Here is a 14,286-nt window from a genome sequence, read left to right as displayed (position 1 = left end):
GTGGAACCCCAGTATCAATAAAACCTAATTTAGAAAAAGACCCATTAACACATACTTTTTGATGTCTCTGATGTAAATAGTCCTTCAACCAAGCCAATAGCTCTCCGTCTATTCCATAGGATTTTAACTTAATAAACAAACCTTCATGCCAAACTCTATCAAAAGCTTTTGAGATGTCACAAAAGACGATACATGTATGTTTTTTTCTTCGAGTGCTAGACATACTAGTATATTATGATACATTTCAATCAGTTGATATAAAGTAGAATGTCCGGGCAAGAAACCAGACTGATATTGATAAAACAACGAATTTTCTATAAAATAATTATAGATATGATTGAAAACTACACGTTCGAAAACTTTGCCAACAGTAGACAGTAGAGATATTGGCCTGTAGTTAGAAGGAGAGTGTCTATCACCCTTTTTAAACAACGGCATAACTTTAGCTAAGTTCCACACTTTGGGATCAACACCAACAGAGAGTGACATATTAATTAGTAACTCAAGTGGTTTACAAACTGTATTACAAACATTTTTTAGCATATAATGACTAATTTCATCCTGGCCCGAGGCCTTTCCAAGTTTCAGTATTTGCAACACATCTTTTATTTCCATATAATTTACTTTAATAAAATTAAAAGTTTTATTGATTTTTGGAGCAATATCTGGAACTTGGGCGTCAAAATCATCAATACTAGTTATACTGCAAAAATAGTCATTAAGTAGATCAGCTTTATCTACATCACTAGTAATTACAGTATCAGTAAAAGGGTCTACCAGAATTGGTATGTCATTAGATGTACCACAAGAATTAATTGACCGTTTGATTAATCTCCAGTAAGCTTTGGGATCAGTAGATAAGTAATTATCAATAACGCCATGGGCATGCTCATAAAACTGTAGCCTGCAGTACTTTTTCATATTATTGACTTCTTTTCAACACTTGGTAAATATAGACCGACGATATTTATCTCCATCTGAGGCTGATAAATTTTTCAGCCTTTACATGCTCACTACAGATTTCTAAAAAGACACAAGTGATACACACATTTAAACACAGTTCCCTTCCTCTGGCACTCGTCTGTGACGCTGTGGGCATCAGTTTTGAAATCTACGACAGAAATAAACTGCATCTTTCAGCTTTTTCGTTCTTCAAGGATTCGTCAGTGATGTTAAGGGATGAAATTTTGAAGTCTATGCAAAAAATAAACTACTTCATTCAGCTTTTTCGTTCTTCAAGGATTCGTCAGTGATGTTAAGGGACGAAACTTTGAAATATATGGGGAAAAATAAGCTGCATCTTTCAGCTTTTTCATTCTTCTAATTTTACATTTATGTTTTAAGTAGAAACTCTAAATGACAAATCATTAAAATCTGCAATGTCTTGTACTTATTTACAAATAGAATGCTCACTCAGTACGTACTGATAAACGCATGCAGTTGTTTATGGTATAAGCTGAAGACGCTCCACTGGAGCTGTATTGTGGTGTAAATCAAGGTTATAGAGGCCCGAAATCGGTTCTCGTTTCACTGGGGTTAACACTCGTGTATTCGCCATGTCCCGCCACTATCAGAACAGCAAACGAAAATTAATATGTGCTGGCACCGCCGGGGGAATTGTCATTGTCGTTCTCGTCATCGTTATCATCGTTATCGCAACGAAAGAACCTGACTACAATCAAACTAAGGAGAAAGGTGAGGTAAAACGACTCTGTAGAGACAGTTTTAGGTAGACTAGGTAAAGCTCGCTTACACGAAATACAGGTCACAGAGAACGAGTGTTTGATGTGTTAATTTGTATAAATTGTTTTCAAACTTAAACACTTATGTACAAAACACCGTAAATGTTTATCTGTAATTAATACAGGAAAGATAAACGGCGATATTAAGCGAACTTCACCGTAAACTATCTAGCCCTATATATAGCTGTTTATGTTACTCCATGTTACACTTGTGTGTTAAAAATAGCACCACGTGACCCTGACTGAAAAAAGATATGAAAAAACACTAATTCGAGTCGCTCTATCTAAAGGGAATCGTTACCGGAGAAGGTGCTGTGGGACTTACACAGTGAATGATATGTGTTATCATGTTTTCACCGGTGAAACAAAGATACATCAAATCAATAGAAATTTTCACTGCAATGAAATCAACAATTTTGTGTTATTTTTCACTACTTCCACCAATGGAAACAGGCCACCTTATAAAACTAGAGACATATATAAGACTAACCAAATAAAAAAGATGATAGAAACAAAAATAAACAAAACTAAAGATTTAACAATCTTTCTGTGCCGTCCATATAACAAATAAATATATTTCACTCTCATTGCTAATAATTTATAATCGTGCCAAAATGTTGTTACATATTATACTTTCGGTATAAAAAGATTGCATCCGGGACCTTAATGTGAGAGACATACCTATATCCAGAACTTTTTCTACTTGATGGTAACATTACCACATCGACTGCAAATGTTTGTACAGAGATAGATATTTCTGTTGTCCTTTGAAAATATATATTTCCCCAACATTTTATATCGGTAACGTCAATCTAACTGATATGTTAAATTGGACGGATATGTTAAATTGGACGGCACAATAAAATCAAACGTACAGAAAAATAAGATATTATATCAGACTGTTGTTGTGTAACTGAAGAAGCTACAAATTTTGATTTAAAATTTTGATTTTGTTCAATAATTGCAAAATGTCCCATGTTTTAACATGGGCCGGACATTGGGTACGTCGAGCCACCTCCGCAAGTTATAGTCAATTAGTGACTTCCATTAGCGATGTAAACTTTTTATCCCCCAGCTAGCCTTCACCGTGGCATAAACTGTATGTTAGAGTGTGTCCATCCATAAATTGACCATTATTTACGACGACATCATCATTACATAGGGCAAGTGTTTTTGTTTAATACTTGTATTACGATTCAAGTAGAAGCAGTCACTCTGTGTACGTGTACCGATGCCCCTACATACAAATACAGGGACGTTCCTGTTTTGTATAACAGGGATTTAGTTTTATGACATGTTTATGTGTACACACGCGCCCAATCAGATTATAATTCGAAACGCTACATATAACAGAATGAACAAGTGTTGCCACTAAGTGGCCGTTTCTTTCACAGCTACTAAACATACATGCATCATCACTTGTTTTCTCTGATCCAACACAAAAATTGCAACATTTAGACTCATGTATGATGTGGGGCCAGAAATTGTACACCGTATAATAATTCTACAATGCCTCCTCTGAGGGACATATACCTAATGCATACATCCCTTTAAAGGTCAAACACAATACCTCTGATTTAATAACCAACAAACACTTCACTTAAAGAAGTTAATAGGAATGTGTGTTTTTGTTTATAACCCTGTCAAATAATTTTACATGTAATAATGTAGGAAACCTACCCCATGCCGTCATAGTGGTTGGAGTGAAGTATCTTGCCCAAATACACAATCATAATGGGAACAATGATGATCGCACAGAAAAAAGTTGCACCAACTCCTGAAGCAAGGAAGGTCAATAGTATATTCTACTTTCTTATACAGCAGGTTGGCGACAAGTTTTTGCCTAAAGGCAGGCCGTCATCGGGGCACAGCTTACATTGCTTTTTTTTTATTCGTTAACTACGTTTTAAAAGACCTGTGTATACCACTATGTATCCTAGAGCCTAGAAGATGAACCTCAACACACAAGTGAACTTATAGCACAATGTTGGTTATCTGAATTTTTTTCCAGCTGGAGATTTTTCATGTCTGATTCATGCATTTATGTGTCACTGCAAACTCAGAAATATTTCATCTTTTGTTGAGATAAGAATAGTTGAACCTATGAATAGAGGTATTTGAAACAATGATCTCAATTACATTCATAAAGAACTACATGATTTGATACACAAAAATGATATTAACTCTATATATATCAAATGTAATTCTACAATTTTACAATATTCAGGTCCAAAAGAGCAGACAATGCCACCAATCACAGTAGAGAATTCCTACGGACAGATAGACGGACAGAATGTAAAAAGGTATAATCTCTTCTTAACCGCCCCTAAATACTAAAGTTTAAACTGAAGCAGTTTGCTATATATTGTGTTCAGTTCCATTGAGGAGTATTTCACAGAATCTCTACCCTTGACTGTTGTTTAAGGATTCTGTCTCACACCCATGAATGGGTTCTCACCTTCTTCAGAACTAAGATACAGGAGAAAATTGTGAAGATTATTTTTTTTTTTTTTAATTCATTGAAGGTTACAAATATCAGTACTACAAACAAGATTTTCTTGCATTATGACATTTCTCTTTATGCCAAACAAGAAAGATCACCAAAAAGAAATTCCGATGTAATTTTCAAACTTTATTTAATAATTTCAAACCTAGAAACTACTGCATACATGTACATTTTCAGCTAGTAATTTTTAAGAGCATCCTTGTTATGTTTTCAAACATTTGTCTTCTCTAAATTCCTCATATCTATAGTACAGTTCTTACGGATATAAAGATACAAAACAAAAGCATTGTTTAAAGATATTTGTATTTGTTTTAGTCACAAAATGTTTTGGTTTTGCTGTTTTTCTATGACTAGACTGTCGGTAAGACCTAATTTGTGAAACTTTTAAACACCAACAGGTATACCCTGACCAACAATAACAATGTGGAAGTCAAGATCATAGACTACGGAGGTATCATCACTAAGGTGATGGTACCAAATAACCAGGGAGTACTGGGGGATGTTGTCCTTGGCTTTGACGACTTAGAAGGTTTGTGGTGTATGATATTCATTCTTGATTTTTGGTATGAAATTATTTTTTATGATTTATAACATTAATTTACATGCAGTATAAAACTCTTCGTGTATTTTTAACCTTTTTAAATCATTAATCAATATTAAAGCAGGTTTAGTTTTAAAATGTTCTGCTTCTGATCTTGTGGTAAATTAACAATACTTGATTAGTTGTGTAATTTTATTCCACCATCAGATGGTGAGCTATTCAGATCGTCCTTTATCTGTCATCCATCTGTCCATTATCAATTCTTGCTTTCACTATTTCTAATTATTTAGTCCCTGGGTTTGCATAGATCATTTTGGAAATGATTGACAGGCAACCGTCTTGGTTTGTTAGAACCAATCTTGAGAAATACTGGATGGGATTTTTTTAACTTCATATATAGGTTTCAATTGGTTCCTTTTGAAAATGGCACAGTACTGAGCTGAAAAACAAAAATTACCAAAATGGGACTAACTTGGATTTGGCAGTTAAAGATAATCATCACTTTTTCTAAGTGGAATTTTCAACTTTCATATATTTACAAACAAAAACGGGAAAGATTCAACTTCTAAGAAAAATAAAGATCAAACAATGGTTGGTTCCAAAACCTCTGAGGGATCTTGTTCAAGCTGAATATATTTTCTTTCTTCAATTCTCAAAAACTATGTATTCATACATGTTCAATGACTTTGTAGGTTATAAAGCAAATGATCCCTATCTTGGAGCTCTGATTGGTCGGTATGCCAACAGGATAGCCAATGGGACGTTTAGTCTAGATGGCACCAAATACACCCTCGCAGTCAACAATGGCCCAAATGCTCTTCATGGAGGAATCAAAGGCTTTGACAAGGTACTTTCAGTTGAAGTTCTTTATTTCTAAATCTGCTCTTATTTATATTTACTTTACAAAGTCAACAACGGGAAGAGCAGTTTTTTATCTGTCTTGTCTGCTGAATTGTCAGGCTCTGTGACAACATCATTTCTGGTGATGTTAATATTATAATTCATTCACTAGAAATAATGACGAGAAACAAGGGTTAGATGGAAATTTGAACTGGCAAGAAAGGCACCATTAGGAACCAGCAATGTTACTTCAGTTTCTGATGGTTTAATAAACTATGAAAATCTCTTGAAGGACAATGTTTTACTAAATTTTTGAATGCAGGTGTTAATTTTCCAAGGTTTCCAGGAGTTAATGCCCTTTCTGGATCTTGAAAAACTGGATTTTTAACATGAAGAATATCATGTGATTTGTATTTAATATGAACAAATAATCATGTCTGTTATCTATTTTGTGCATTTTTCTACACAGCACAAATGACATTACATAGTGGACTCTCCTCTTTCTTTCATTACCGTTCATCTTTTTCATTACTATCATCAATGTTCAACTTTAGATAAACAGATTTTTACTTCTTAGCGTGTGTGGAGGTCAAGTATTTCTGATGGTAAATTAGTTCTGACTTATGTCAGTGCCGATATGGAAGAAGGCTACCCAGGGGAGGTAACTGCTACGGTCACATACCAACTCACAGATGCAAACGAACTGATCATTGATTACAGTGCTACCACTACAAAGAAAACGGTCATCAACCTCACAAACCACGCCTACTTCAACCTGAAAGGAGAGGTGGGATTGTTTATTCAGATTTTCTAAAGATATTGATTTGATAATGCTGATTAAAACAAATTTGATACTAAATTTAGAACTAATAATAGTAATAATACACTTCATAAGGTCACTGTTTACCTGACTAAACTGATATCTTTATAAATAAGGTTTCGACAACAAGCATGACTTCAAAAAACTTCTGCTTTAAATTGGGGATATGAAAGTTTTGGACATTCTGATGAAATAGAGATACTTAAGACAAGTGTATTTTGATTGCAGGGTTCAGGTGATGTACTACAACATTTTGCCAAGGTAAATGCTGACTCGTTCCTTCCTGTTGATGACACTTCCATTCCTACAGGTAGTTTTATGAACATTCAAGCATGAATGATACCTTGTGTAATCGTGTGACCTGCTATGATATGATTTGTCCTTGTCTTTAAAAGCAATCTTTAATCATGATGAACCTTTCACGCCAAATTTTTACATTGTAACTCAAATTAGTGATCACATATTTGAGTACGTCAAATGACTAGGAAAAGTTGCTTCATGAAAATGCTGGAAAATGTTTTTGATATTACTAGTATTGTTCGAGTCCCAAATACTGAGATTTACACTGTTAACAGGTGGAATAACTCCAGTACAAGGAACAGTGATGGATTTGAGGGTGAAGCAAAAACTTGGAGATGTCATCAGTCTGGTTCCAGGAGGTCATGGATTTGACCATAACTACTGTTTTGGCAAGACTGGCTGGATAAAAAATATGGCAAGGTATCTGTCTTGTATTTGTAAACATGACAATCTCTTTTATTGAGTCAACAACTTTGTAATGTAATCTTACCATTTGCATGGAAACGTGCACTTTGTCATTTGATTTATGACCTTTCAAATATTTAGCTTTCATGAAGTGTAAATAGTTGTCCATCAGCTCAAGTACAAATCGTCCAGTTGTTGTATTTTAGAGCTCGGATTTTGGTGTTTTTTAAGACAACCTAGTATGTTGAAACTTCAAAATTCCTCGTTGCCCATCGGCTGCTTTTACTATATAATGCTGATTTTGTATTTATTATTGTTTTTGTAGAGTTGAAGATCCATCCAGTGGACGATATGTGGAGGTCCACAGTACAGAGCCTGGTATGCAGTTCTACACTGCCTTCTGGAACAATGTAACAGGCAAGGGAGGTAAACATTATGGCAAATATAGTGGTTTCTGCCTGGAGACACAACACTATCCTGATAGCCCCAATCAAGTGAGTAAAAAACAGAAAAGTAAACTGGTGTGTAAGGAATGACATAGACTTGGAATAAAGGAATATATCTTCTCTCAGCTAATGTACTCTTTAATATTTTATACTTTTCCAGTCAGATTTGAAATTTATTAAGGAAATACTTTCAGATTAGAATTATTCATGATCTCAATATTATTTTTCAGTTTTTGCATCAAAATGATTTTAAGTGTTTTGTTTTTCTATTTTATGTCAGCTTGACTTTCCAACAGTTGTGCTAGCTCCAGGAGAGACATACAGACAGACAACTACGTACAAGTTTGGTACCAATAGTTAATACTGGCATTCAGTATAATACTGACTATTTATACAAAGGAGCTGGGCTCTTAATTTTGTAAAAGTAGAAGAACATTATAATAAAGTGTTCTGGATTAGACAGTTGTTTGTGACTGTGTATACTACAGAAGTTGTTCAACAAATGATTTTGGCGTATGGAGAAGATTAAACCAGGAAATTATATCAACCCTCTATGAAACAAGCATTTTCATTGACCAGTTTTTATTACATTAAAAGTTAATATCATGTTTGATTGACCAATGTGGTCTGCACAAACACACTTTATCATAAACACAAGAGTGGTTGGTTGTTATTTTATTGACATGTATGTGTGTATTTTATAAATGGGACCAGACCAAAGTAAATTGTTGTATTTCAGCTATCAGTATTTTGCGTGTGAGAAGATAATTTAATTTGTTAGCTGAAGAAAAGTTTCTTCATCATTTCCAATTTTAATTTTGATGTTTAAATGGTACATCTTGCCATTATTTGAAGTATATTTTGTAATCCTTGTTCCTGCTCCATGAAGTTGTCAAGGGTATCCACCATGTAGCCATGCATCAATCACATTTGCAGCACATACTTCCTGTTATTGGTGATTTTACCAAATGTAAGAGTCCGTTTGGTTGATATATTAAGGTTTTGCCACTTTTTATAATATACGTGATGATATACCAATATAAGACATTTTTGTTGAGGGATGGAATGTAACTATTTTGAGTAAGTTTACAAAGTCATTTACAGAACGGACTATTTGACTTCGGAAAGAAATAAAGCATAATCTATTTCTATATACTTGTCTTGTTGTGATATTGGTTTTATCGAAGTGTGGCAGTGCGTGCAAGAGTTACTCCCCTTAGACTCATTCTCATCAGTTCACGGAGGAGGAATAAACCATGTAAATTAATTAAGAAAAAGTTGGTCTGCATTCAACATTCTTACTTTCCTCCTGGTTCTATCACAATCAGGAACGTAGAATATAATTATACATCCCTGGATCGACTGATGAGCAGAATATAGCTTATTTGCTACTATGTGTTTAAAACTGGTCTCTATCTGTAGGCCTATCTTTACTTACGATGGTCGCAAACGATCCGTGACCAAGACAAAAATAAACTCGTTGATAGATAGTCAGAACCCTTTGGGCTTACATAGAATTGCAAGTGAAATTCAAATTTCCTTCCCTTATTGTCATGGCAACCTATTAATAGAACTTAGGGATGTGCCCTGAAGGTGACATGACGATGAACATTTTCATGGAAGTGTTGATACTAAAAAGTCTTGTTGCTTCAATTGAATATTCTCAAATATATTGGGAAAATCTGTACATTCAAGAGAAAGTATATTTAACTACATATTTCTGGAAAACCAAAATTCTACATGCAACTTTGTTTTTAATCTGTTTTAAAGAAACACGAAAACTGACACTGTTAAAGGTGGGATTAAGATACCTTTGTGAAAAAAGAAAAGTTTCCGAAAATCACTCGAGGTTTTCCGACCGTCACGGATAGGAGTGTACTGCCACCTTACTTGGTTATATCGTGACATCTAGTAAAATTCTCTAAAAGCTCAAAAGGTTGTCTCCGAGTCTTCGCGGCGCTGGAGGCGACGAAATGCGGCAGAAAGATTGGTCATTCAACTGTAATACACACACGTCCCTGTAATACACACACGTGCCTGTAATACACACAGGTTCCTGTAATACACACACGTTCCTGTAATACACACAGGTTCCTGTAATACACACACGTCCCTGTAATACACACAGGTTCCTGTAATACACACACGTTCCTGTAATACACACAGGTTCCTGTAATACACACACGTTCCTGTAATACAGACAGGTTCCTGTAATACACACACGTTCCTGTAATACACACAGGTTCCTGTAATACACACACGTTCCTGTAATACACACACGTTCCTGTAATACAGAAACGTCCCTGTAATACACACATGGCCCTGTAATACACAAACGTTCCTGTAATACAGACACGTCACTGTAATACACACACGTTCCTGTAATACACACACGTCGCTGTAATACACACACGGCCCTGTAATACAGGCAGGTCCCTGAGCACATTTTTTATCTGGTCACTTAGAGTGAACTATTGGAATCAAAATAAAAATCGGAACCAAATATTGAAGTCTGTGTCGTGGTCATTCTGTAAAGTAGCGATTTTGTCCTAGTATGTGAGAAATGGCTCATGTGTGACGTCATATTGTTGTTCACCGTAATTGCCAATTATGTAGATTAAGAGTAAAACTATTCCGCGAAATATCAGTAAACTGTTTAAAATGGACGGATCGGTGTGGTTTAGTGTTAAATACGGTCACCGTCACTCAGCTGACGGATATGTGTGACTTGTATATAGTGTTAAATACGGTCTGTCACTCAGCTGTCGGGTCGATGTGACTTGTATATAGTGTTAAATACGGTGTCTGTCACTCAGCTGACGGGTCGGTGTGACTTGTATATAGTGTTAAATACGGTTTCTGTCACTCAGTTGACGGGTCGGTGTGACTTGTGTATAGTGTTAAATACGGTGTCTGTCACTCAGCTGACGGGTCGGTGTGACTTGTATATAGTGTTAAATACAGTTTCTGTCACTCAGCTGACGGGTCGGTGTGACTTGTATATAGTGTTAAATACGGTGTCTGTCACTCAGCTGACGGGTCGGTGTGACTTGTATATAGTGTTAAATATGGTCTCTGTCACTCAGCTGTCGGGTCGATGTGACTTGTATATAGTGTTAAATACGGTGTCTGTCACTCAGCTGACGGGTCGGTGTGGCTTGTATATAGTGTTAAATACGGTCTCTGTCACTCAGCTGTCGGGTCGGTGTGACTTGTATATAGTGTTAAATACGGTTTTAACTCAGCTGACGGGTGGGTGTAGGACTTGTATATAGTGTTAAATACAGTTTCTGTCACTCAGCTGACGGGTCGGTGTGACTTGTATATAGTGTTAAATACGGTGTCTGTCACTCAGCTGATGGGTCGGTGTGACTTGTATATAGTGTTAAATACGGTTTCTGTCACTCAGTTGACGGGTTGGTGTGGCTTGTATATAGTGTTAAATATGGTCTCTGTCACTCAGCTGTCGGGTCGGTGTGACTTGTATATAGTGTTAAATACGGTTTCTGTCACTCAGTTGACGGGTCGGTGTGACTTGTGTATAGTGTTAAATACGGTGTCTGTCACTCAGCGGACGGGTGGGTGTAACTTGTATATAGTGTTAAATACAGTTTCTGTCACTCAGCTGACGGGTCGGTGTGACTTGTATATAGTGTTAAATACGGTGTCTGTCACTCAGCTGACGGGTCGGTGTGACTTGTATATAGTGTTAAATACGGTCTCTGTCACTCAGCTGTCGGGTCGATGTGACTTGTATATAGTGTTAAATACGGTGTCTGTCACTCAGCTGACGGGTGGGTGTGACTTGTGTATAGTGTTAAATACGGTGTCTGTCACTCAGCTGACGGGTCGGTGTGACTTGTATATAGTGTTAAATACGGTTTCTGTCACTCAGTTGACGGGTTGGTGTTGCTTGTTTATAGTGTTAAATACAGTCTCTGTCACTCAGTTGACGGGTCGTTGTTGCTTGTATATAGTGTTAAATACGGTCTCCGTCACTCAGCTGACGGAGCATGCTTCTTTGGCTCAGCTGACAAGGGTGGCAAAATTTTGGCATATTATCGCAGTGGACAATTGACTAATACTGCTATAGAATCCCCATGTTGAATAACAATTGTACTAAAATATCCTTTTCATCACCATGGTCATTTCCCTCTGGATCCTTATCATTATACACCAATATGGATCAATTTGGCAAAGTAAATATTTACCTCCTGTCAATTTCATTGACTTCTTTAAAAATATTAAATATGTGAACGGTTAATTGTGATAAAAAAAATCAATGATAAGTATAGGAAAATTGAATGCAAACTAAACATCAAAGTTTGTAAATATCTTTTTAATATCACAACCATTAAATATGAACCAGACGCTACATTACATTTCCCGTTGTTCTGGTTAATGAGTTGTCACTTGGTTTGTGAACAGCACAATCTTACTGCACCATCTTGAATGTAATCACACACTGACTAGATGTGTCGTTAGGTTAATACATAGATTGGCCAATTAATACTGAACCATGTCATTGATGATGCCCAAATATGAGATAACACTATTTTGTCTGAAAATTCACAACATTCCAATCAATAAAGCATGCAGGATGGTAACTCGGCATGGAACCTCTGGACAATGACCTATCTAAACATTAAATATGTGTGTTTATGGAATGATATATTGCACATGACAGACGCTTCAGCACTTTTGATAATACACTACAATTTGAAAAATCTCATGTTCCTGAAATATTTTGGAACATCCGTTATTTTCATCCATGTTACCCGAAATTTAATATAATGCCTTTGGTCATGTTTTTGTAGCATCACAGATTGCCTGTTCTTCTGTTGTGTCCTGTTGTAAGTCGTGAGACTTTGCCAAACTGTCCTGATACACTAGCGCCACCACTTCCTCCAGCTGAGGAGAGTTATGGTTCTTGTTAAGTATTGACCCCTTGTACTGATCTGGGTCATCAGACCCGCTGACCCTGGTCTCAGACATCAGCTGCGCCATCTGATCATCCCGAACTTTACCAAGTGATTCAATTATGTCTTTTGAGTTTGCTTCTTGACCTTTTTTCCCTTGGACCTTGTTCAACTTTCTTTCTGAAATGGAGTATGAAGAGTTTTTGCAATAACTGAGTTCTATTTTGTCATTCTAAAGTTCTCGGATGATTCATATTAGAAGCTATTACATTTTGCCAAACAAAATATTAGAGTGTTTTTTTAACATAATGAAAATTAGGGTAGACAGGTAAGCATTTTGGGGGTTACAGGTCACAGGAAAAGTGTTGTTTTTCTTATTGTTGAGAAGTTGAAACTACAGTACATTTTGTACCATGTTGTAAAAATTTCCTGTAGTTGGATAATAAAATGCAGTGTCTACCATTATACAATTATGGACTTCGGTGCTGGTGAATATGATGTGATATGAACCTGAAAAACTGATATTGAGAACTGATCACACGTATAGGATCCAGCCAATGTGATTTCGAGAAAATTTCATGCATATAATTAAAGTTTTTGACACATATCAAATGGTTGTTGGTATCCTGATCACGGCACCAATTTTTTTTTTTATCAGACTTCATATACAGTCTAACGAACCTATACAATACCATTGAACAAGAGAAAAAAATCTCAAGCTTATCAAATCTAAATCTCTCTTGGTGGTTTTAGTATTGTACCATCTGATATGAAGCTGAAATTCATTGAACTATCATGTTTTATTAATAGATGTCTAGTAATGAATTCTTAAGTTATGATCATAGTCCAGTTAATGCTAAAATACAGGTACATTTTGTACTACATTCTATAAACCATATGATACGTCACATTTCTTATTTCCACACTTGACCTGGGCAAGTAGAAAACATATTTGGCATGCACTCAAGAAATCAAGACAGTTGACTGGCGATATATATGATACTCATTTTATCCAACCAAACTTGTGGACTTTCTTAATATACCGTTATAGCAGCAAAAGGATTAGAGTGTTTGTCTCAGTACCAATCGATTTCTACATATACTGATATACTGTTATCGTAACCATCATACTATAATGATACCCTGCATACACTATAACAGTGATAGTCAATGACTGCTGAAACCATTCTTAACAGACAGACAATCTTCGAAGCAAATGTGTGTGATATGTTACACTGTTTTACAAAACCATTTTACACAACGATCGCCATCATTAGATAAATCAGGATCTAATTCGCCTGGCATCATCTACTTTTATCAACAAGGAAGCGAGCTAACTATTTGGTGCCATTTATGATGCACGTGGCTGTTACCTAGAGACTGTAGGTAGCGCTCGGGACTGATGAAATCTCTCGTCGGATCCAGTAATGGCTTTGACAACACAGGAATAGTCGAACGTGCTTCTCCCATGTTTGTGCACAAGCAGGTAGAAACCGGAAGTAATGAAATTAATGTATATACGAGTTATTTCCCCTAGCCCGTGGACGTCAATTTGGTCTCTCGAGTCCGAACTTAGTATATTAATATAGACCTCGAAAGCTCGCAAGAAAACAAAATAAGAATAGGAAGTCCTCCCTTATCTCATGAGCGAACATCCTTGGTGCACCTGATCAACCAATAACTTGTGACGTAAACGTCCAAACTGGTTAAGTGACAGAATGAAAATTCTCGCTCGACAGAACTTGCGTTAGAACGTAAATTACTTGT

At 36.1% G+C, this 14,286-nt stretch overlaps 2 protein-coding genes across 3 annotated transcripts; one reads left to right on the top strand and one right to left on the bottom strand.

The window, feature by feature from the left end:
• The first annotated feature begins 1,556 nt into the window (after positions 1-1,556).
• On the top strand, positions 1,557-8,751 carry LOC132543525 (galactose mutarotase-like). 2 transcript variants are annotated; one of them, XM_060207038.1, is made up of 9 exons: positions 1,557-1,695; positions 3,970-4,045; positions 4,647-4,777; positions 5,482-5,636; positions 6,207-6,416; positions 6,678-6,759; positions 7,025-7,169; positions 7,480-7,648; positions 7,881-8,751. In XM_060207038.1, the coding sequence occupies exons 1-9, from the start codon at positions 1,557-1,559 to the stop codon at positions 7,959-7,961; spliced, it is 1,188 nt and encodes a 395-aa protein (XP_060063021.1). In that variant the 3' UTR covers positions 7,962-8,751. The 2 variants fall into 2 exon arrangements, with proteins under 2 accessions (XP_060063021.1, XP_060063022.1); XM_060207039.1 differs by lacking the exon at positions 1,557-1,695 and adding an exon at positions 2,799-2,905.
• Positions 8,752-11,920: 3,169 nt separating this feature from the next.
• On the bottom strand, positions 11,921-14,000 carry LOC132543539 (uncharacterized). Its single transcript, XM_060207055.1, has 2 exons — positions 13,893-14,000; positions 11,921-12,699 (listed from the first exon to the last, which is right to left on the bottom strand). The coding sequence occupies exons 1-2, from the start codon at positions 13,987-13,989 to the stop codon at positions 12,404-12,406; spliced, it is 393 nt and encodes a 130-aa protein (XP_060063038.1). The 5' UTR covers positions 13,990-14,000; the 3' UTR covers positions 11,921-12,403.
• Between the last annotated feature and the right edge of the window lie 286 nt (positions 14,001-14,286).

This window comes from Ylistrum balloti, unplaced genomic scaffold (genome assembly GCF_031769215.1).
Source record: "Ylistrum balloti isolate Yb309-2 unplaced genomic scaffold, AGI_CSIRO_Ybal_v1 Utg369758, whole genome shotgun sequence".
Taxonomy (NCBI): domain Eukaryota; kingdom Metazoa; phylum Mollusca; class Bivalvia; order Pectinida; family Pectinidae; genus Ylistrum; species Ylistrum balloti.
The sequence above is the reverse complement of the archived record's forward strand: the minus strand, read 5'-3'. Positions and strand labels throughout refer to the sequence as shown.